Genomic DNA, 25,459 nt, shown 5'->3' with positions numbered 1-25,459 from the left:
ATCCATCTGGGATGCAGATTATTTGACCCCTCTATTTAGATATATCTGAGTTTTCTGGCTATGTATAAGTTTGGCATTTGATAACTGGTCTGTTGGACCTTGGAAAATTGCATTCCTGTTTTTCAATTTTGACCCTGCAGGATGGGGGCAAAACTGACAGCAATCACCTGGTTTAACAATTGTTTCAGTCTAATTCCTGTAAATATGGGGAAATGGCTTCTATAGATGGAATGTGGTGTGTTTTGTTTGGGTTGCTCAGAACTAGGTCCCTTACCAGACTATAGTCCCATAATCATTGTATAGGCAGGCAGCTTTGTTTCAAGCTAGTATTAAGCAATGCTGATGAATTTCCACAGGTACCTTTTTACTTTTTTTAGTCTTACTTTTTAATCTATCGCAATTTATTATTTATCATCACAGATCTTTTCGACTTTCAAGACTTCTTCTGTGCTTCACCAATCCTCTAGAGTGATCTACTTCTTTTAACTCAGCTCTTCTTCATATTTGAAAGTTTTAGTCCCTGAAAGCCTATTTTTCTACAATGCATATAATGTCGTTCACTCCTTTTTTTCAGCTTTTTAAGTTTTTTGTTTGTTTATACAAAAGTTTCTCTATTCTCTAAGCGATACAAAAATGCAGAGTACAGGAATTCTCACTAATCCACTTTATATAATACTCTGTTCATTCTGTATGTTACTTTATATGGACAGAATCATGGGCTCCGTGGACACTTAATGGTGCATGCAGAATCTGTACTGACCTGTAGACATTCTGTGTGCCCCCATATGCTTCCTCGAGAGAAAAGTTCTGTTATGTTACTTAGTACCTTACAATTTTTCCTCTGATGTTTATACGTAGAATCCATCAAAAGAATGTTTGTTTTTCCATGTAAAACTAAAGCTAAATGATGTTCAGTGGCACACTTACCTATAATACAACGTGGCAATATGGTAACACTGCTGTTTTGCAAAGCTGGGGTACAGGGATCAAATCCCACAAAGGACGTCTTATGTTCTCCCCTGTGTTTGCATGGGTTTCCTCCCATACTTTAAGGACATACTGATAGGGAATTTAAATTGTGTGCCCCAGGTGATGATGATGTCTGTAAAGCGCTGTGGAATATGATACAGTCATGGCTGAAAGTGTTGTCACCCTTGAAATTGTTCGAGAAAATTAAGTATTTTTCCCAGAAAATTATTGTAATTACACATGTTTTGCCGTTCACATGTTTATTTCCTTTGCACGTATTGAAACAATACAATAAAATAGAGGTAAACAAAGGGGATATTGGATATAACTCTACACAAAACCCCCCAAAATGGCCCAGACAAATTTGTTGACCTCTTTCCAAAATTAAGCGTAAACAGCTTTGTTTCAAGCATGTGATGCTCATTCATACTCACCTGTGGCAAGTAATAGGTGTGGACAAATGAAAATCACATCTGAAACCAGATAAAAAGGAGGGAAATTGACCCAAGAAAAAGCACCTGGAAATCAATGGAAACAAACTGCTGGAGAGATCTGAAGTGGCCAACAATGAGTCTGGATCCAAATTCCATTGAACACTTGTGGAGAGATCCTAAACTTGCTGTTGTGAAAAGGCGCCTTCAAATATGAGGGATCTGGAGCAGTTTGCAAAAGAAGAGTGGTCCAAAATTCCAGTTGAGAGGTGTAAGAAGCGATTGATTGCAGTTAATTATTCCAAAGGGTGTACAACTAAATATTAAGTTGAGGGTGCCAACAATTTTATCTGACTCATTTTGAGAGTTTTGTGTGAAATTATGTCCAATTTGCCTTTATTTCTTTATTTTTGTGTTGTTTCAATGCACACAAATGGAATAAACATGTGTATAAGGAAACGTGTAATTGCAATAAGTTTCTGGGAGAAATACTTCATTTTCTGGAATAATTTCAAGGGTGCCAACACTTTCGGCCATGACTGTTTAAGCGAGTAAAATAAATAACTAATGCAACTTCAAATTTACCCCTCCATGTTCTAGTGCTGTCTATTTTCCCTCTATTCTCATAACAAGACCAACAGGGATGTTCAGGGAATAGCCCTTCAAGGCGTCTTTATTGCAAGCTGATAAGGCGTCTTTATCTATCACCTTATTGCATAAGGTGATAGATGTTGACATTGATTAACTAGTCGGCACCTCCTCCTCTGCCTTAATTGCTTCTTCAGAACTTCGATTTTCACACACGAGTGTTATCCATGTTTTTCATAGACAGTTCTCGTACCTGTGATAGACTACGATGCCATTTGCATGTCCGTAATTTTTCCGAAATGGAGCAGTCCATGGAAAATCATGGAGACATTTCCTATTTTGATCCAAGGGGTGGATCAAAATCGGCCAAGTCTTTGGGTCCGTGAAAAATATCGAACCACATTTGGATGACATCTGCGGTCCGATTTTCTTGGACTGTCAGAATGGGGAAGGTGGAGACGCTTTGTTTTTTTTAAATTTCTCCAAGTATGAGATAAACAGATCACACTTGGACCACACTGTGATCAAACTCTGATCCAAGTCTGTTCAGAATAATCGGTCCATTTTTCTCATACGTGGAAAAATTGGGCCCGTACACAAATTAAAAACTAATTTTCATACTATGACATCTAATGAAAATCTACCTAACTAAAAACCGGAAAATAACCTAGAACCCTAAATTGTCTGTCCCACTCTTCACATGTGTGACTCCATAATGTTGTGCCTATAAGCTTTCGCATCAAATGGAGTAAGTCGCTAATGGGTTCGCGCAAGGACAAAGCAGGAATTAGCATCTTTTATCCTGCACCTTAATGTATCCGCATCCTGATATGAACATCATTGCATATAAAATATCTAAACCCTATTGTCACAATATTAGCCCAGTAAAATGTGCGTGTCCTATACTTTCAGTTACAGAGTAAATCAAGAATAGTGCTTTCCTCTGCAGCCTGCAAACCGTGATGAATAGGCGGTAATCTTTTAGGAAGAGAACTAGGACACCCACGTGATCTGTGCCGCTCTCATTCTGTGAATTGGGTGCATAGTTCTTTTTCTGGTAGATATTTTATTTTAAATTTTAGGAAATATTCCATATTTTATTTTATGCTTAAGTAATGTAGTAATGTTTTATTTATTTTTTAATTTCAGTATGATTTCTGAATTCTCATTTAGGTAGAAAATGCATCTTATGCTCCATTTACATGTTTGGTTTTAACGAGGCATGTTCTATCTGTGTTTTTCGTGGATAGATCATTTACCCAATAGAGTATATTCATACTGAGATTCTGGATTGAATTGTGAAACAGACCCTCATCAATCCTAGCAATGGGCGCGTGAACCTCAAGAGTGGGGCTGTACATCGTCATCATAAATGGAGTGGAGGTGCACAATCTTGGCCTGTGCTCCATTTATTGTTTACCGACAATATCCAAGTGTTGTGCTCGGCAGTCTGATATAGAAAAAAATGGAGCCAAGGCCAAGTATACGCACAACGAGCCCTGTTCGGGATGCGGCTGCAAAGTCCTGTTCTCAGGGTTCCATAGCCCAATATTGGGATTGCTGGCAGTCCCAATGGTCGGAACAATCTGCTAATTATTACCTATCCCCTATCCTATTTGTTATAGCTCTATGCAGTTTTACAGACATGAGAGCAAGAGCGGAAAGTCAATGTCCTTCTCCTCCACACCCACACACTTCCTGGAAATCATTCCTTGCTGTATAGTTTTCACAGACCAGTCATTGCAAAAGCAAACAGAATATCAAAGTCCACACAGGACACTGGAAGTTGGGTCACCAAGAACAATGTAGGTTTCCACTGTATATTAATGGGACTTAGACAGTCTAGCTTAAAGGTGTATAGAGGGTCTTTTCTTCCGTAAGGTATTGGATATTAGGCCGGTGTCACAGTACCGTACAACACGGCCAAGTGCTATGCCGTAAAATATTGCATAGCACTCGGACCAGTGTTAATCTATGGGGCAGCTCAGATCTGAGATTATCTTCTCATGCCAAATCGGCATGCGAGAACAATCACAGCATGCTGCGATTAGCAGCGAATCTCGGCTCCAATCCGCTCTGTGCGAGAGGCTCGAAGCACAGACGCATGACACTCGGCTCCCGCTCGCAGCAGAGCAGGAGCCGAGGGTCATTAGCAGATTGTATCCGATGCTCTCGAATCAGATTCCTGCCTATCCTAAGGTTAGGCAACTAATATTAACATCCAAGAAAACTTGAAAATTTTATTAGATATCATGACAATGTAGAGTTATTGAATAGGGTTCGATATATTTAAAGACATTGAGTTTGCCCATGGTCAACTGGTCAACCGTTTGATACTAGAAAAACTCACTGAATATGGGAATGTAAGAAAGCAATCTGTAGCTCACTTTAAGGGTTATTTCCATCTTATCAAGCTATTGCTAGAGACAAGAGAATCGAATCACGGGACTCTGGTCCAGCATCCAGGTCAGTGGTACCTGGCGGCTAGACAGGAGGCCGGCAAATCTCTTACCTTCTGGCATCACTGACGTGTCATTTGATTTGTCAAGCCAGGGCTAATCGAATTCCACACTGGGGATGCCAGAAGGTAATAGATTCATGGGCCTCCCTTCGAGCCGCCAGGTACCATTGACCTGGATGATGAACCGTAGTCCTGCAAATCGATTTGCTCATCTCTTGTTATCGCCAATCCCAAAAACATCTGATAGCCTTTTGATTTCTAGGTGTCCAGCTACTGGGAGGACCCCCATCAGAAGAAAGAAAGGATCTCTGAAATGCATTATTAGAATGGAGGGGTGGCCACAGGTCTCATTCATTGCCACAGGTCTCATTCATTGCCTATGAGACTGATCTGTCCTTGGTAATCTCCAACAGTGCCATAGACAATGAATAGAGCACTAGTTCACATGCATGACCACTGCTCTATTCTAATGGGGAATTTCAGCGCCCCAACGATAAGCAACTTCACTTAAAGGGGTTGTCAGGTCCAAATTGATATATCACTAGTGACTTTGCATGAATGCAGACTTATGAATTCCCCCAGCGAACATACTGTACATACATATGCCTTAGTATTGTACACACGGACACGGACATCTCAGGTTTTTTCAGTACCGGAAATATCAGCATTTGTGAAACAGACCTTAATATTTTTTCTTTTGTCTGTTTTTAAAGAGACGACCCATGTGCCAGTTGAACAGTTGAAGTTTTACAGCCGATCCTTCATAAAACTCAAGATCATAGACAAGTAATACACAGTCAAAGATGACAAAAACTCATCCATCTATGATAGCTTTTAACGCTTGCCATTAGGATCAAAGACGTTAACTTTGATATCACTATTATAAGCCCAATAGGAGATAGTAAAAAAAAACCAGCACATCTAAAAGAAGCGCATTAAATCTAAGTGTGAACTAACTGCACCCGCGATGTAAGTGAACCTGACAATGAATGCCGCTAACATGAGACACAATTACAGTTCAAAAGAATTAATTTTTACAAAGTGGGCTTGAGTGCCTCGCTCAGCCTTTCCTCCTCCGCACTTTCGGCTTTTGATCATTGATTGATGCAGATATCATTTCTATGGGATAAAATATTTGAAAGTGAACAAAAAAAAAAAGCAAAAAACAAAACAAAACAAAAACAATAACGCTAATAATAGTTTCATATAATGTAGACAAATGCATCACGGAAAATATATAACAGAACCTTACCCTCTAGGAATCTTGATTAAATCAAACTCTCAACCTCCCTCGGAGAAAACCTTTAGATGTTTTAATTTAAGAGAGAATGTTCCTATAGAGATAATTATAGGCAAGAAATCATTTGCATAAAGTTATGTTTCATAGACAAACTGGTTCTGAAAATGTCTCCGCAGCTATGTCGTTTATGGCAGAAGATAAAGCTTTTCGCTAATTATTAGCCCCATCCCCCCCATTTGTTTGGATGCCGGCCTGTCCACATTGGATGTGAATAGATAAATTGTGGCAGCAGACGGGCTTCAATGGTTCAGAACAATTCACGTACAACAACACTGTACATACTGTTCTCCTGCTAAACAGAAATTATCCGCATGTAAGATTCCCATCCGTCAGTCGGGTTCAATGAACTCCACGGCTGTTGCGACCAGATTTGTTACAATGAGATTAGTCTGTATTGAGCTGGAGCCAGATATTGAAGGACACTGATTTTGGGGCAGCCCTTTCCCACCATTCATCAGAGCAGAAATGATTGAAAATACAAAATATTTTTATACTGTTGTGGATGTGTTGTTATTTCCAGAATGCCAAAAATGTTTAAGGGGATAACCAGGACTTTATAAAAAAAAACAAACCAAAATTTACCTAGGCACTACTAACAACTTATCCACCTGTTGTGCACGGAGCCATTCTTCCCCGCCACAGAGCAGTCACAGAATAGGTGAGAATCCTGGAAATGGAAATCCTACCTATCAGACATTTATTACATATTCTGCCAAAACCAAACTGTTTGAGTGCTTTTCTGGGGACCGGTTAATCATCTGCCAATTTATGAATGCCAGATACAGATACCTATAGTATAAAAAAACAAAATGTATGAACTATGAAATATATTGATGCGCATGCAGCACGTAAGCGCACGTTCACACTGGCCACTGAACAGAAAAAAACAAGGACGGAAATGTAATGATTAAATACCCTGAAGTAAATAAATAAATAGCATAGTGCATGAAAATAATATACGGTATTTAGTTAACATGTTTTGTGATAAAAAATGTGAAAACCATCCCATCGCTCTTCGGTAACCGCAATTGGGACAGTCCTAATTCATATTAAAAACCGTACCATTTTTCAAGTGACACGCATGTAGATAAGGGCTGAGACAGACTCATTAATGTACCAAAAAGCAGCAAAAAAAAGGCACAAAAGGTAAGCAAAATCTGCTTTTTTTGAAGTAAGTTTCTTACTGCCGATAGCGCAGGTTTGGCCTGCAGAAAAAGACGCATCAAAAACGCAACACGTGAACGTAGTTTAGAATCTCATATAAAGCTGGGCGTGAGGTAGGATGCATATACAAAGTCCCCGATTTATGATTGTGCCATATAGTGTGCCCCTTAGTTTTAGCATACATAGTTAATGGTCCAGAAGGTAGGAAAAGTCACTTCCATCAATTAGGCAGCATGCTTGTCTGGGATGTGCAGCCCTTGAACTTCCCCAGCACCTAGCATTTGACGGCCATTCCCGTTACTTTCTTAAGAAGTGTGCTAGTTGTCCCCACAGATAACTGTACATTTTTGTCCATGTCTCACCCCAAAAATTGTGCCATGCATACTATTCCTTCGCACCCCCTCTGTACTGTGTAATGTTACCTGTGTTCTTACCCCTTCAAACCATTGTGCGTTGCTACCAGTGTCCTGACCCAACCTTCTCTCCACAAGGATTGTACCTGGAAACCTATGTACTCCATACCCTTTCCCCTACAATGTAATGCCCCTCTACCTGCCCAACCCCAAGGAAAGTGAATGGTGGCTAGTTGCTTCCACATCTACCCCTGGTAATGTACACCAGCTCCCACTTCTATTATACTTCATCTCTCTTGCTCCAGTGCTCCCCCGCTCTATTCTTTCTCCATGGGTCTACTGGAAAAAGACGAGCGCTGTAATCAGCTATCTCCAGCAAAGCCATTGACAATGAAGACATTGGTGTAATGTACGTGCAGCCACCGTTATATTCCATCCCAGTTATTCCAGTGACCCGTTCTCATGGTCATTGGGGTCCAGTGGTTTGATCCACAAATTATCATCTATTTTTTTTTTTGCATTACTTTAATTGTTCTGGAATGAACCTTTAAAAAGTTCTCCTATTGCTGTCATCATATTATATAGCACACTGTACCTACAATTGCTCATTTTGTCTTTCTACCCAGTTAATTCTTCTCTTTTCTTTTAAGCTCTGTGTAGAAACAGGAATTTTCTATTCTCTGCATGAGTCATCACGGGAAAAGATCCTGGCAGGAGGGAGCAGAGGACCAGCTGGGTAAGGAGTTGAAGAGGGAGATGGCTCATCCAGGGAAAAGAGATTTTCTGTTTTACAGCTTAGAAAGAATCAGCTAGTCTGTTTTTAATCACGTGATGTCATAGACCTAATGCAAAAGAGAATAATTCACTGGGTAGAAAGGCAAAATGAGCAGTTGTAAGTACACAGTGCTATATAGTATGATAAATACAATATATTAAGAGGATACATATTTTGATGGAAGGAGGAGGAGTGCTTCTCTAATTATCATCTTCCTTATAGAATATATTAGGATCAATTACGGTTGTTTTAACACTTTGGAAAGTGGTCGTAAAGAAGTCACTATTGATCAAGTAGTGTATAATTTTCTGAAACACCTGTGGCCAGAATTAGCCAGAAGTAGAACAAATACACTTTTTAATAACAGCAATATTTCATAGAACAGCAAATTACGATAAAACTCCTAACTATCCTTCCCGCGAGTTTTCTTCTGTCGTTTACAGATAATGATTGTGACCTTAGCGTTTGTGATATTACCAGGTTCTTAAAGGTCTTGCATAACCGCGACCCATCTCGGGTTTTATAGTATTGACCGTCTAATGAAGAGTACCTAGCTGTATGATGTTTATGAGTTTTATAAGAAGGAACAGTCCTTTTTACATCACCGCCATCGTTGTATTCTCTTCCATTTAACATAATGGTCTTTGTGCAGAATGTAGGTCATAAAAAGGGCTGCACCGGCGTCTTCTGTCCTGGTACCTGTAGAGAAAACAAAAAACAACATATATAGAGGTGGCTGACCGGACGTATCTATCGGCTAGAAAATAGCCTAATAAATACTTTGCACTGATCACTTCTCTGCGGAACATCAATTTGGTTTCCCTTGCACAGCGAGACAGTCCCTCTACCCTACCCGCTAATCCTCTAATGATACCTCGTTGCTTTACTGCAGCAAGATCCTAAACAGATGACATTTGAGATCTCCGCACAGAATTTTAACTAGTCCCTCAGCCGCACAACCCATAGTTCAATGTTTTTTCAATTCACTGTCTGCATCCCAAGCAAGAGATGATTTAACGTTCATGTTCTAAATTGAGGTTTTACAATTGCCACTAAAGGTTCCCGTGAACCGAGCAGAAATTTATTAATGAGCTTTACTAATTCCAAAAGGATTAACTGCAGCCTGTAATAGGCCCATTCGATCGATGGATTATGTCTGTTATATAAAGAGGAGTTTTTTTTCTACTAGGAATATACAGAACTGAGCAAAAGTTTTAGGCAACTGTGAAAAAAAAGCTCTAAGGTAAGAACGATTTTTTAAAATGGAAATATTAATAGCTTATTTTAATCAATTATTAATAATTGCAAAGTGAAAAAACAAAGGCGAAATTTAAATCAAATTAATATTTGGTGTGACCGCCATCTGCTTTAATCAATTCTTGCCGGTACACTTGTACACAGTTTCTGGAGGAATTTGACAGTGTGATTGTTCCAAACATCTTGTAGAGCTAACCACAGATCTGTGGATGTTTGCCAGGACTTGAACTCTAGCGCCACCTTTTGGATGTAGCAATTCTAAAAGTCAATATCAAACCTTTCACAAGACTTGCCACATTTACCTAGGCTAAAAGCCAAAGCGGAATCTCAATTTGCAGACATGTGTTTCGGGGTGTTGCCCCTCCTCAGGGCAAATCATGATATCTGATTTAGCTGTATGAGAGACCTCTGACCGGGGTCTAAGGTCGGGGTCACACTTGAGAGTATGATGCGAGAAACTTGCGAGTGTGTGGCTGCATGAATTTGTACGCAGCTGAACGCACCGGTCCCGAGTTCCAGGTATTGATGCGAGAGACTCGTGAGAGTTTCTTGCATTACACTCGCAAGTGTGACCCCGACCTAAGGGGTAGTGTTGCTTCATCTGTCTCTAGACAGACTGGATGATGTTAAGGGCTCTACGGTGGACACATATTTGCTGCCAGGACTCCTTGTCCTTCTTTACACTAAACATTGCTGCAGAATGAATTTGGAGTCGATCAGATCATGGTATTACATGATTTGAAAAAGTTATGAACTCCATATTGGACTTTCATAGCGAGATACAGGATTTTCATTTGACTATTTGGTGGCTGCTGCACTTCAAACAATAGCACACAACTCAATGTATTGCTTTGGACTGCAGTTGTAGCTAAATTGCAGTGTTGCAGAGATCTTAATCAATTTGCCCTCTATTACAAAAACGGGAGTGCAGGTGTTATGATTATGCCCTGACTGGTTAGCACGAGCGTGGATCGTGGCCCCAAAGTACTGTGGATCGAGGAGAGCCTTGAGGGGCATGACTAAGTACCCCAAGACTGACCCCAGATGCAGGGCAACTGACTATGCCACGATCTGAGGAAAGACCCGGGGAGACGGGACCAGGTGCTACACCAGGACTGACTTCGGTCACATGGCAGCTTAACCCTCAATGAGATATGAAGGTGCTAGCGGATATGACTGTTATACAGGCAGGCAGGTGTAGGACCCTGTTCAGACAGGATGGACAGTAGCGGCTTTAGGGAGAACTGGGTCTCTGACAAGGCGGTACTAGACCGCAAGTGAGGACAAACAGGGAACTGCAGACACTGACAGGCATGGAACCGCAGACGCGGTCGGGCAGGGAACTGCAGACGCAGAATGGCAGGAAACCACAGACGCGGACAGGCAATGCAGGACTCTGTTCCCAAGGAGTAAAAAGGGTCTGGTTCACACAGGATGCATACAAAGATAGGAGCAGACAAGACAGACTGGAACAAGTTCACACAGGGTACTTACAATGAAGTAGCAAGTGTTCTCACTAAACAGGTTCGGACACTGCAGGCTTTATGGATAGAAACAGGTTCAGACACTGCAGGTTTTAGGAATAGGAACAGATTCACATACTGCAGGTTTTATGAATAGGAACAGGTTCAGACACTGCAGGATTTAGGGATAGGAACTGGCTCAGACACTGCAGGTTAATGATAGGTACTGGTTCAGACACTGCAGGTTTAGGGATAGTTACAGGTATAGACACTGCAGGTCTAGGGTTGGGTACAGGTAGACACAGCAGGTTTAGGGAAAAATCCAGACTTAGATACAAACAGGTTCAGGGATTGGTCCTTATTCAAAAAAGTACATATTCAGGTATAGGTTCAGGCCTAGTATTCAGCTCCCAGGGAGGCAGAAACAGACACAGGGTCATATACATGGTCAGGCCTGGGTATTCAGCCCTCAGGAGAGAACCTAGTAAATCAGCACTTCTGCGTACACACACTGAAAGAGAATGTTGCTCAGGTACCTTCCAACAGGTGAAGGTGCCTTAAAGCAAACATGTCAGCAGGATTTTTCTAAGTAAACCACAGACACTGTCAGGTTGGCGTTCTTGTAGTGATTAAAATTATACCTGGTGTGATGAAATCCATCTTGTGGTTGTTTAATCTGTTTTTGCAGTTTTCAGTTAATGAGATTTTTGTGCTTCAGGGCGGGCCTGTGGGGTGAGGCTTTATGTGGTGCTGTGTTCACATATTCATCCTTATGGGCTTATGATAGGTCATTCATCCTTCAGTGACCTGCCTCCTATTTTACATACTGCACATAATATTGGTGGCTTAGAAAACATTTTTTTACATCCAGCAAAAATGGTGCCGGTAGCGATGCCTGCGCAGTAGTATCTATCTCTTACGGAATAATGACAAAATATTCTTGCCTAACCAGTGCTTGGAATTTATCAGGATTTCTTTGTTTTTGTTTGTCTACCCGCTTTTTCGGGACTGTCCATAGATTTTCAATGGGATTGTGATCTGGGGACTTTCCTGGCCAAGGACCCAAAATTTCTATGTTTGGTTGTCCGAGCCTCTTAGTGTTGTCTTGTGACATAGTCTGCATCATCCTGGTAAAAGCATTGTTCATCACCTAATTGCTTGTGGATCATTGGGAGACGTTGCTCTTGGAGGATGATCAGATAACATTCATGGCAGTGTTCTTAAGCAAAGAGGTGAGCACCCTCCATAGATGAAAAGCCCCACACATGAATGGTCTCAGGATGCTTTACTGTTGACAGATACAGGACTCATGGTATGGCTCACCTTTTCTTCTATGGGCAGTCAATCTTATAGATCTCCCAAATTGCCTGAAGGGCTTCATCTGGTGCTCTCAGCTGTAAAAGAACCTGTATCCATCCAAATCTTTGATGACTCTTTTTTACAAAAAAATAATTTTTCAAAATGGACAATCTCATTGTATTACACCTTTCTTACCTTTATTCTATGAAGAAAACATTTCATGTTAATAATGTAATTAACACCTTAATGACTAAGCCTAAAAGGGCCTTTAGTGATGGGCAATTATTATTTAGTTTTTTGGATTTTCAACATTTTAGGAGCTCTAACTTTTAATTTTTTGCATTTGCATGACTGCATGAAGTCTTGTTTTATGTGGAGGAAATTGGATAATTTTTTGTCTTTTAGGTAACATATGAATTGCTGTATAATGTCAGATAGTTACACAGGAGAAATGATGCTCCACTTATTGAGTTTTTATGAATACGGTATATCATATTTTGTGAAATTCTCACCTTAGCCACAGATTCATTCTGATCTAATACATCTAGAGCACTTTTCTTGGGACCAGTAGGCACAAGTTGGTTTATTATTACTGTCACTTGGATCAATCTGTCACAGGCAGTTTGTATTTTACCAACATATCTTTAAGTACTTACAGTAATACTTTGATTAACATGTGCATCGACTTACAATTTTTCTGAGATATGTGCCGTCACTCGTTTGATTTGTTGCTTTATGATGCAAGCCGAGAAAAAAAGGACAGATCATGCAATATGCTAAAAAAGAGAATGGACAGCACCTCCAAAAATTATACATTGATCTAATACTGCTAGGCAAAAATATATATAACTGAACATGAGGTTCTTAGTTTAACATTCTATTCAATAAAAGGCAATAAAAGTTAGGATCCATTGAAAGGTTCACCTTGACGTGGCAGTGGGCTTCATATAGTCTGATCAGAATGAACTAAGAACCTCGATTTCGGTTATTTATATTTTTGCCTATCGGCATTAGATCAATGTATGATTTTTTGGAGGTGTGTTCCATGCTCCTTTTTTAGAATAGAGACGAAACAGGCGATGCTGAAGTTCGGAGATGGACATTATCATGACAGCATTGACGCCGATTCATCATTGTTATTTATATTGCTTTTCATATTGAACAGTAATCTTGACGTTAATGTGAATTGATGCCAGTGTTGTCGTTCCTTCTACAATAGCCCATACGCCGATAATTAATTGCTGTGTGTATATTGTACCTCCAGAGATCTGCGGAATAACCTGATTAGCACCATCGAGCTGGGGGCCTTTTCTGGACTTTCTGAACTGAGGCGTCTGTAAGTATTAATTCTGTTTGAATTACTTTGCAAATTGTGTTCACATCGACATTCTTACCACAGGGAATGGCAATATGTCACCAAGCAATAACAGTAGATCAGCTCCTGGCGCAGGGCGGAAAGTCTTACCGTGCTTTTAAGATATTTGTGGATGTACTACAATGATTGCTTCTCCATGGAACATGTTCAGCCTTTTATGTAAATAATGACTCCATTCCTACCAAAAATTCAACCATCAATTTAGTTCTGTTCCACAAGTCACAGAAAAATGGTCACCTGGCTATATCAGTGAAGCAACATTGACGCCTTGTATTGTTGCTGGAGAAGGTAATATATATGTGCATACAGAGTTTTTTTTCGGGTGCTGAAAAACTACGAGTTTTCTATTGCAAAACCGCATCAGGAAATGCTCCTTCTTTGTGGAATTTTTTGTAAGAGTTTTTTGTTTCCTAAAACATTTTATGAAGCACCTTTGAAATGTTTTTTAAGCGTTTTGAATATTTTTCTCCTAAAGCATTTTCTTTGCAGCCTTCTGATTGGATAGTCCTTAATTTGGAGCATTTTCCATCAGGAGTCAGCTTGGTTAGCAATGTTCAATTTGGAGAGCAATGGCTTTCTCCTTGCAATCTTGTCATGGGCAACATTGTTATTCAGTATCCTGATGATGGTGGATTCATGAACATTAACATTAGCTACTGTGGAAAAGGCCTTAAGTTGCTTAGATATTATCTTGGGTTCCTTTGTGGCCTTCCAGATTATTATATGCATTGCTCTTATGCTTGTGGAACACTCCTGAGAAGGGTAATATTGGTCTTGGTATCCTCCATTTGTAAACAAGCTGTCTGGCTGTAGATTGGTGGCGTCCAAACTCTTTAGAGATGGTTTTATAACCTTTTCTAGCCTGATGAGCATCAGCAATTCTTCTTTGGAGGTCCTCAAGGGTGATCTTTGTTCTTTGTGCTATGATACAATTCCACAAACTTGTGTTTTGAGTATCAAACTTTGATAGACTCCTGCTCATAAAATAAAGTAGGTCACCCACTTACACCTGATTGTCACTCCATATCCCATAAGTCTTATTCATGTTGTTCAGTTTAACCTGAAAGTAAGAAAGTAACAATATTTTTGTCATCCTTGTTGAAGTATAGAACAGCTGCAGACTTATACTGTAGAGGGACTATATCAAGAAGACAGCAGTGGTCGCTATGTTAATTGTTAGAGCGTGTTAATACTGTACTTTCTCTCCGATGTACTTATGTCAGTTTTTCTCCTGCAATCCTCCTTGTCGTGTTGATACAGATGACGGTTGCTTTATGTGCTATGTGCTATGTTGCTTTATTCTCCCACAACGTCTGACTGCTGATGATTCTGCTGAAAGCAGAAATCTGCAACCCCTTAAATAAGGAGTACATCAGAAAATTACAGACAATCATCAATATCAACCCTCAAATTAACAGCACTAGATACTTCGACCTAGAACATGAAGTTAAAGGACCTGGTCTTAAGCTACAAGTCTGCAGTCACTCTATGTGACTGCAAACTTGTGAATCCTCACATTGCGAGCCATGAACACTGTGTGGATTCTCTGGTGCCAACAACGCCAGTGACAGCCATGTGACTACATGCGACATTGCATACTCCCGGCCGTTTTTCAAGCAAACCATTTCTGACCTCACTCAATACACTTGCATTGAGTGACACTGAGCCGATCAAGTAAAAATGTGGCTGGAAGAATGCAGTCATATGACGGCTGCTCCCGACGCCGGCACCAGAAAATCTTCACAGTGTGTGCGGTCTGAGGATTCGCAAGTCTGCAGTCACATAGAGTGACTGAAGATTTATAACTCAACACCGGACAACCTTTTTAAACAATATTTACATCTCTAGTGCTATCTAAGTTTGTAAAATAAGAAAAAACCCTTATCCAAATTGAAACTTGACGGAGAGTTTAATAGGATTTACTGGAGCTGAGTACTTCTGGCGCCGCATCTATCATTTCATCAAGAGAGCAATCCGAGAATCAACGAGCATGACTGTGTATTTGTAGAGATTATTGTATATCAGACGCTTACATGTGTTCAAGCTGTTTATATGTTTTCCAGCCATTAAACAGGAGACTGAACAGTCATTCAGGTTTAATTGTTCGGAGAGCACAGTTTGTTCTCGCTACTGAAGTACCGTAGGCGAAGCTGCCGGGATCTATAGGTTTTCCTATAACCTCATAAGCAAACACGTGTGCTACTGTTACAAGTGGCAGGCAGCTGGGATGCAAATTAGGCAGTAATTTCACAATAAAGTTGATTTATTCTTTTGCTGAAGAAGTAGTCATTAAAACGCTTCGGTCCAGATTGCTAAAAATGAGAAAAAGCTAAAAACACATTAAAATGTTACAACCCATATTCGACACTCAAACAAGTTGCTTAAATCTACCCTGTAAATACAACTGTAAATGTGACTATACATTTCCCCATGTATGATCGTAATACCTGGAACCCTGTATTTTGCAGCCGCTGCCCCCCTGGTAGCCCATTCTCATTGTCTCCAAATTGTTCACTACAGAAGCAAAGGAAGCACTGTGGAAAGTCTGAACCAGGCGTCCCCTGCCGGTTCTCTGCCACATGTTAAGCCCAGCACCATCGTCATTGGAGCTGGTCTATCCTACCCAATAGAAAGGGAGGCATGGGTCAGACTTTTCACTCTGTATTTTGGAGAAAAGGAGAACAGAATGTCAAATTTACACAAAACCGGTACTGGAAAAAACAGAACCGGTGTCATCAATGTTTTGGATCAGTATGTCATCCGTCTGTCTTCTGTCATTGGCAGACTGTTTAAACCGTAAGATTATCGTGAAACGAGTGTTCATTGGAACACTCATTCACGGTAATTGGGCAGTGTAATTGCACCTTTAGAATCAATCCGATACAGTTCCAGGAGAAACAGCAAAAGAACAGCATGGAGTAGAGTAATATGAATTGTTATTTAATTTTGGAATACAAGTAATTACCCCCTGAGGAAGTGAATCAAAACATGCGAAACGTGCATTGAAGAATATGTTTCTGTGGTAACCTTCCATAGTGCATTACATTATGGGTAAAAGCATTTTGCAACATACACATAAATGGCTACATATATGTTTGTATGTATGCAATGTCGGTTCTCACAATTGTGTCTTATTATTTGAAATTCTATACAACTTACGTCTACATTTATTGTACCTATTTAACAATACTATATGCAGTGCTTTTTGTTGTCTCTTATGTTATTTGGTTTATTAAATACTGTTTTACACATGTATATCTAATAAAAAAAATATCTATATTTTTAGCTAAAAATTCCCCTTTACAATATTTTTGAAAGTAGACACCTAAAAAGTGGTTACCAATTAGGTCTCGGTCATAAGGGCTGCAAGGATACAATATTTAATATGTAATAATTGTATTTTTGCTTTGAAGTGAATGGACCTGAGATAGTATGCTTCACACAAACTATAGACCAGAGGGGCGCCATTTATAGAAGGAATCAACATTTGTATTAATCTCTTTCAATGAATGGAACCATCTAGATAGTCTGTATCGCCAGCAATTTAGATCAAGGATTTAATCTAAATGTATTATTTTTTTTTTCCTTACAGAGATTTATCCAATAACCGTATCGGTTGTCTATCATATGAAATGTTCATTGGACTCAGCAGTCTCCACAAACTGTACGTACGTGTATGGCTTTTTTGCAAAATTTTGTCAAATATGAAATTTTGTAATTTGATAATTTTTAAGCTAAAAGGTTCTAAACATCTAGAAGGTAAATTTAGTATTTTTCTGAACGACATGTATTTTTACCAAAAAAATGACAGTAGGTTTTTCGTTAAAAATGTTGGACCGTTTGCTTCTGTGTCTTTTGTGTACATATCAGACTGCAAAATAATGTAACAGTCAAATCCATCAGTGAACTTGTTCTGGTGGAAGGGTTTTGTTACAATTCCTTTGTAATACTTCTCTTTTAAGCTGATTTATGATGATATTGAAATTAATATTTTATAAGGTCATAAATCAGCTCAGAAGATAATTAAGGAGAAAAGAGAAAAGACGTTCAAATTTGAGCTGAACTTTCATGTTGAGGAGAAGACAGAAGAGACTGGAGACTTGGCCTAAGAAGTCCACGTTTTAGAAATGAGACTCAACTGCATCAAGCAGCTTGCAAAGCATTAGAATACATGAAAGCTGTGGAAGAAGGCACATTAAAATCATACATTTAAAACAGTTTATGGATTTTTTTCATACAGATTTTTTTTTTCATATGAGTTGTACAATGAAATTTACAAAAGGATAAAAGTCATTGCATAGTCAAAATGAATGATAAATCACAAAAACACTACAAGTTACATGGTAATAGACTGTAACATTTCATCCATTAGTAGAGGATAAACCAACATATTTATTATCTTTACTCCACAATATTCCCGAGGTAAGAGAAGGAGCCTTTCTACACTCCTCACATTTTATTGCTGCAATAACTGAGATCAGAGATAACTCTGATTCTAAATGTTTAATCCCTTAGATGCTGAAGTCAAGATTTACCCCAGCATCTAAGGGGTTGGACATAATGTAAATTTAAACAACTCGTATTTGATTACCAGAGGGATTATTCATAAGTATCTCACAGATATCCACTCTATTTTTTAAAATGTAAACCTTTATTAAATCTTAATAAATATAATAATAAACAACACACCAAACACCACAAGAAAGAAAACAACCAGGGGCGTGCCTGCCCCTACACTGGCCTAGCTGACCTTACCTATTTGCGGAGGTTGGCACCCTAAAAAACCTGCGCAGTGGCGCCCCCGCTCCTCGACGGCTCGCCCTGCTCACCCTATAGGGCCCTATAGTGGCAGGGGGTGAAGAAGATGGTGAATAGGCAGGTGAGAAAGAAAAGAGGTATATAATCAATAGATGTCTAGACTGATTATACTATATGCAATCGTCAACTTGGCCCTCTAGTGGAGATATTAGATCCTGTTTGCAGTTGTCCTCAATAAATATAGCTAGAATGACTAGTTGTAATAGATAACTCGATCCTCCGATGAATATACTAAATAACAATTGCAGTATACTTGGTGGGCTTCACTGATGTAGCTTGCTACAGTGGCTAAACTAATATTCTGATGACACCCATAAACTACAATTGTAGCTGTCCATAGCTATATATTGTCAATACTTCTCCACATAGGGATATGTTTATAAAGTGATATTTCTACAGATCTTAGTGTGTCCACAATATGCAAACAAATGTAAAGGACGTGCACTCTGTTAATCTAAATATACCTCACTCTAAGTGATATTGATATATATGCATAGGCCAGGAAGATAAACTTATATATATACTAGATGGCAGCCCGATTCTAAAGAATCGGGAGTCTAGAATCCATATATACTTTATTTATTCAAATGTAAGAATAATACAATTAATAAATAATAGTAAGAAAGAACAAAAAATGGCTGCACTCACCAGCTCTTGACAATTCTTGTTATTTAAGAAATTGCTGGGCAATAATGGACAATGTCCTTATGTGGCAAATAATAGAGCAATATACCCAATGTGGCAAAGAAGAGGTTAATAAACGGCAGTCTCTCAGTCAGTGAATAATAGGCAGTATATGGAGAAAACACCAAACAAAAGTTCAAAATTGGTGTGAAAATGTCACTGAACCACTTCACAACTAAATATATATAGTTTTGGTAAATGGTATTATCATTTTTTTGACGAAATTCGGCAGGAGCTTGAAGAGCAACGTCACTGGGCCCGCCTCCACGCAGTAGAAACTTGCTGTGAGGTAAAAATTCAAAAATCACACCAAAATGGTGGGCGGAGTGTGTCACAGTACGGCACGTTTCTGATTGGTCGCTCGCAGCAGGCGGCAACCAATCAGACACTGGACACTGTTGACGTCACTTATCTCCGGACATTAGCTCCGGACATTAGCTCCGGACATTAGCTCCAGACATTAGCTCCGGACAAAGCCACGGAAGTTGGCACAAATTGCAGGAAGTAGTATTCTAGGCAATTATATATTAGATAACAATGAAAAAATGAAAAAAGAACAAAACACACACCAACCACCCTAAAAACAGTATTAAACAATCTTGGTCATATGGCAACTTAAGACAACCATTATGTCCTTTGTCCAATATTTAAGTCCACTGTCGACTTCCAGGGCATATTGCCCATAAGCATTCTGTATCAATTTCAAATAGATTAATCGTACCAGGTTGAAGTTAGTTACTCGACGAGTTTCCCCTCTTAGCCGAGGTTCATCAGGAGGAGGATATAAACAAGGTACTTATCTGCAAATACTGGTATGAGGTGCGTAGATCCAGTATAGTGGTCGGGACAATCCCCTGTCTCGGTATGATGCCATGGAGAGGAACCGCCCATATCCCACTCTTATATAGAAGCGCTATCCCCAGTCACAATTGCATTACCATCTGTATAGCCATATTTCCGGTCTCTGGCGGTGCCTAGAGATGACAAGGACACATCGGCGTGCGTGTCAGGCCGATGTGTGTAGAAGGTATGCGGTCCACGCCTCACTATGGTGCTTCCTGCCGTCAGCGCCTGGAGATGATGACACAGGATAGCCAGCGTGTCAAGCCGTTGTGTATCGGAGGTGTGTGCTCCACCCCTCACTCTGTTGTATTGCTGTCACCCATGTACGACATAGGTAACCGCCCAGTCCCGCCCACTATGCAAAAATGGGGCGTTCATCTAAAGTAAGATATCTATCAAACGGACTTGGCCAAAAAAAAAAAATATGCAATGCTCCTCGCTCTGCTGTACCTCCCATATGTAACATGGATAACTGCCCCCTAGTCAAGAGTACATATGGATACAAATATTTTAGAACGATAGGTATATAAAAGACTTTTATTGTCCCATCTCATAATAGAGTCTACCGCCCAAAAGAGGCATATATGTCCGCCCCCTGCTGCTTGATGTGCAGTGATGGGCAATATAACCAAACACATACTTGTAAGATGTGTATGTAGGACCAAAATTCGAGATAGAGCGGACACACATATGGGGAATACAAAGGCAGACTCAATATTAGAGCATGCCAATATAATACATGAAGGCAATACAAGTACATTTCTCAACGAGATCTAACTGGGGATTACGGATCAATTCCATTGAAACACAAGTATGGCAATGCCAACACTTATATATATTATATTTGGTACAAAATATCCATCAGTATTCTCCTTCTTATATTTATTACCTTGATAGTGGAAAATAAGGGGGGTTCATACAATATAGCTCAATTAGAATATCTCCCCACTCTAATGTAAGGAGGAGAAAAGAAGATAAACATACTCTACAATGAGAGCAGATGAGAAAAGAATAGTGGTCTTTCCGACCGATATGGGGCATAGGCTTTAGATACAACAGGCACATCATGGACACATAGGGAAGTGTAGCTGAGAGTGTGCCTGAATAGACATGTCACAGGAAGCAACCAAAATGAATCTGCTCATTAAGCCCCATCGGGGCGGTAGTGTCCAGTCTGTGGATCCAGCGTAATTCTTTCTGCAGAATTCTTTTATTCCAGTCCCCATGACGCACTGATGGTGCTATCACCTCTATAGCGGTGAATGACAGACATGTCAAGTCACCCCCATGGATCTCTCTCACATGTCTAGAGATAGGTGTATCCCTCGCATGGCGAATATCTCCCAGGTGGTCACCAATCCGCCTCCTTAGTTCTCTCTTAGTTTTACCTACATAACTCATCGGACACGTGCATTGGAATAAGTACACTACACCACTGGTTTTACAATTGGCAAAGTGTCTATTGTTATACACCTTCCCAGTGATAGTATTGGAGAAACTTTTACCAACCTTAATGTACCTGCAGAATGAGCAATGGCCACATTTGAAGGTGCCGGGCTCTCTTCTGTCCAACCAGGTACCCGTTCTTAGTGGTGGAGTGTACATGCTGTGAACCAACTGGTCCCCGATAGATCTCCCCCTCCTATAGGTTATTGCTGGGGTATCCATAAGGAAGTCTTTGATCTCGCTATCCGCTCTTAGAATATCCCAGTGTTTGGTAATAATAGCGCGGACCTCCCTTGAACAGCTATCAAAATTTCCAATGATAGGTGTCTGCTTATCATTCTTGGTCTCTCTGGGGGTCAAAAGACTATTCCTGTCACATGATTCTACTTTTTTGAAAGCCTCACGAAGAACATTCCTGGGATATCCTCTATCAAGAAATCTATTCCTAAGATCTTTTGCCTCCCTATAAAAATTTGAAGGATTGGAACAGTTTCTTTTAACCCTTAGGTACTGTCCCTTGGGAATCCCTCTGCGTAGACTGTGCGGATGACTACTGCCCCAGTCCAGCAGGTTGTTTGTTGCAGTTGGCTTTCTAAAGAGCGTGGTTTCCAACAGACCCTCAGTATCTTTTTTGATGTTAATATCCAAGAAGTTTATGGTTCGCCAATCAGTCTCAAAGGTGAACCTAAGGCCCAGATCGTTTTTATTAAGGTCCTGGACAAACGTACCAAATGATGACACATCACCTGCCCAGAAGACCAAAATATCGTCTATGTAGCGCCCCCAGAAGATAATCTGGGGGCACCACCAGGCCGCGCTGTCCTCCGTAAACACCATAGTCTCTTCCCACCAGCCCAGGAGCAAATTTGCGTAAGTGGGCGCACAGGGGCTACCCATCGCAGTGCCCCTGAGCTGGTGGTAGTAGATGCCATTGAAGAGAAAATAATTATTTGTTAATACAAATTCTAACAATGTACGGATAAAATTGTTATGTACATAAGTATGTAGTCCTCTAGAGGCGGATTAGAGGACTCAAGAGGACTACATACTTATGTACATAACAATTTTATCCGTACATTGTTAGAATTTGTATTAACAAATAATTATTTTCTCTTCAATGGCATCTACTACCACCAGCTCAGGGGCACTGCGATGGGTAGCCCCTGTGCGCCCACTTACGCAAATTTTCTCCTGGGCTGGTGGGAAGAGACTATGGTGTTTACGGAGGACAGCGCGGCCTGGTGGTGCCCCCAGATTATCTTCTGGGGGCGCTACATAGACGATATTTTGGTCTTCTGGGCAGGTGATGTGTCATCATTTGGTACGTTTGTCCAGGACCTTAATAAAAACTATCTGGGCCTTAGGTTCACCTTTGTGACTGATTGGCGAACCATAAACTTCTTGGATATTAACATCAAAAAAGATACTGAGGGTCTGTTGGAAACCACGCTCTTTAGAAAGCCAACTGCAACAAACAACCTGCTGGACTGGGGCAGTAGTCATCCGCACAGTCTAAGCAGAGGGATTCCCAAGGGACAGTACCTAAGGGTTAAAAGAAACTATTCCAATCCTTCAAATTTTTACAGGGAGGCAAAAGATCTTAGGAATAGATTTCTTGATAGAGGATATCCCAGGAATGTTCTTCGTGAGGCTTTCAAAAAAGTAGAATCATGTGACAGGAATAGTCTTTTGACCCCCAGAGAGACCAAGAATGATAAGCAGACACCTATCATTGGAAATTTTGATAGCTGTTCAAGGGAGGTCCGCGCTATTATTACCAAACACTGGGATATTCTAAGAGCGGATAGCGAGATCAAAGACTTCCTTATGGATACCCCAGCAATAACCTATAGGAGGGGGAGATCTATCGGGGACCAGTTGGCTCACAGCATGTACACTCCACCACTAAGAACGGGTACCTGGTTGGACAGAAGAGAGCTTGGCACCTTCAAATGTGGCCATTGCTCATTCTGCAGGTACATTAAGGTTGGTAAAAGTTTCTCCAATACTATCACTGGGAAGGTGTATAACAATAGACACTTTGCCAATTGTAAAACCAGTGGTGTAGTGTACTTATTCCAATGCACGTGTCCGATGAGTTATGTAGGTAAAACTAAGAGAGAACTAAGGAGGCGGATTGGTGACTACCTGGGAGATATTCGCCATGCGAGGGATACACCTATCTCTAGACATGTGAGAGAGATCCATGGGGGTGACTTGATATGTCTGTCATTCACCGCTATAGAGGTGCTAGCACCATCAGTGCGTCGTGGGGACTGGATTAAAAGAATTCTGCAGAAAGAATTACGCTGGATCCACAGACTGGACACTACCGCCCCGATGGGGCTTAATGAGCAGATTCATTTTGGTTGCTTCCTGTGACATGTCTGTTCAGGCACACTCTCAGCTACACTTCCCTATGTGTCCATGATGTGCCTGTTGTATCTAAAGCCTATGCCCCATATCGGTCGGAAAGACCACTATTCTTTTCTCATCTGCTCTCATTGTAGAGTATGTTTATCTTCTTTTCTCCTCCTTACATTAGAGTGGGGAGATATTCTAATTGAGCTATATTGTATGAACCCCCCTTATTTTCCACTATCAAGGTAATAAATATAAGAAGGAGAATACTGATGGATATTTTGTACCAAATATAATATATACGGTATAAGTGTTGGCATTGCCATACTTGTGTTTCAATGGAATTGATCCGTAATCCCCAGTTAGATCTCGTTGAGAAATGTACTTGTATTGCCTTCATGTATTATATTGGCATGCTCTAATATTGAGTCTGCCTTTGTATTCCCCATATGTGTGTCCGCTCTATCTCGAATTTTGGTCCTACATACACATCTTACCAGTATGTGTTTGGTTATATTGCCCATCACTGCACATCAAGCAGCAGGGGGCGGACATATATGCCTCTTTTGGGCGGTAGACTCTATTATGAGATGGGACAATAAAAGTCTTTTATATACCTATCGTTCTAAAATATTTGTATCCATATGTACTCTTGACTAGGGGGCAGTTATCCATGTTACATATGGGAGGTACAGCAGAGCGAGGAGCATTGCATATTTTTTTTTTTGGCCAAGTCCGTTTGATAGATATCTTACTTTAGATGAACGCCCCATTTTTACATAGTGGGCGGGACTGGGCGGTTACCTATGTCGTACATGGGTGACAGCAATACAACAGAGTGAGGGGTGGAGCACACACCTCCGATACACAACGGCTTGACACGCTGGCTATCCTGTGTCGTCATCTCCAGGCGCTGACAGCAGGAAGCACCATAGTGAGGCGTGGACCGCATACCTTCTACACACATCGGCCTGACACGCACGCCGATGTGTCCTTGTCATCTCTAGGCACCGCCAGAGACCGGAAATATGGCTATACAGATGGTAATGCAATTGTGACTGGGGATAGCGCTTCTATATAAGAGTGGGATATGGGCGGTTCGGCTCCATGGCATCATACCGAGACAGGGGATTGTCCCGACCACTATACTGGATCTACGCACCTCATACCAGTATTTGCAGATAAGTACCTTGTTTATATCCTCCTCCTGATGAACCTCGGCTAAGAGGGGAAACGCGTCGAGTAACTAACTTCAACCTGGTACGATTAATCTATTTGAAATTGATACAGGATGCTTATGGGCAATATGCCCTGGAAGTCGACAGTGGACTTAAATATTGGACAAAGGACATAATGGTTGTCTTAAGTTGCCATATGACCAAGATTGTTTAATACTGTTTTTAGGGTGGTTGGTGTGTGTTTTGTTCTTTTTTCATTTTTTCATTGTTATATATATATAAGTTTATCTTCCTGGCCTATGCATATATATCAATATCACTTAGAGTGAGGTATATTTAGACTAACAGTGTGCACGTCCTTTACATTTGTTTGCATATTGTGGACACACTAAGATCTGTAGAAATATCACTTTATAAACATATCCCTATGTGGAGAAGTATTGACAATATATAGCTATGGACAGCTACAATTGTAGTTTATGGGTGTCATCAGAATATTAGTTTAGCCACTGTAGCAAGCTACATCAGTGAAGCCCACCAAGTATACTGCAATTGTTATTTAGTATATTCATCGGAGGATCGAGTTATCTATTACAACTAGTCATTCTAGCTATATTTATTGAGGACAACTGCAAACAGGATCTAATATCTCCACTAGAGGGCCAAGTTGACGATTGCATATAGTATAATCAGT

The 25,459-nt window shown here is 40.4% G+C and overlaps 1 protein-coding gene across 2 annotated transcripts in view; it reads left to right on the top strand.

Moving 5' to 3' along the window:
• Positions 1-25,459, top strand: part of ADGRA1 (adhesion G protein-coupled receptor A1) — an 873,399-nt gene that overhangs the window by 117,293 nt on the left and 730,647 nt on the right. For both annotated transcript variants that reach the window (XM_069753826.1, XM_069753828.1), the window contains exons 3-4: positions 13,325-13,396; positions 17,028-17,099. In XM_069753826.1, coding sequence (XP_069609927.1) covers positions 13,325-13,396; positions 17,028-17,099 — 144 coding nt within the window. The remainder of the gene's footprint in view (positions 1-13,324; positions 13,397-17,027; positions 17,100-25,459) is intronic.

The sequence above is a fragment of the Ranitomeya imitator genome, chromosome 2 (genome assembly GCF_032444005.1).
Source record: "Ranitomeya imitator isolate aRanImi1 chromosome 2, aRanImi1.pri, whole genome shotgun sequence".
NCBI lineage: Eukaryota > Metazoa > Chordata > Amphibia > Anura > Dendrobatidae > Ranitomeya > Ranitomeya imitator.
Note: the sequence above shows the minus strand (reverse complement) of the source record. Positions and strands in the feature narration are given on the sequence as shown.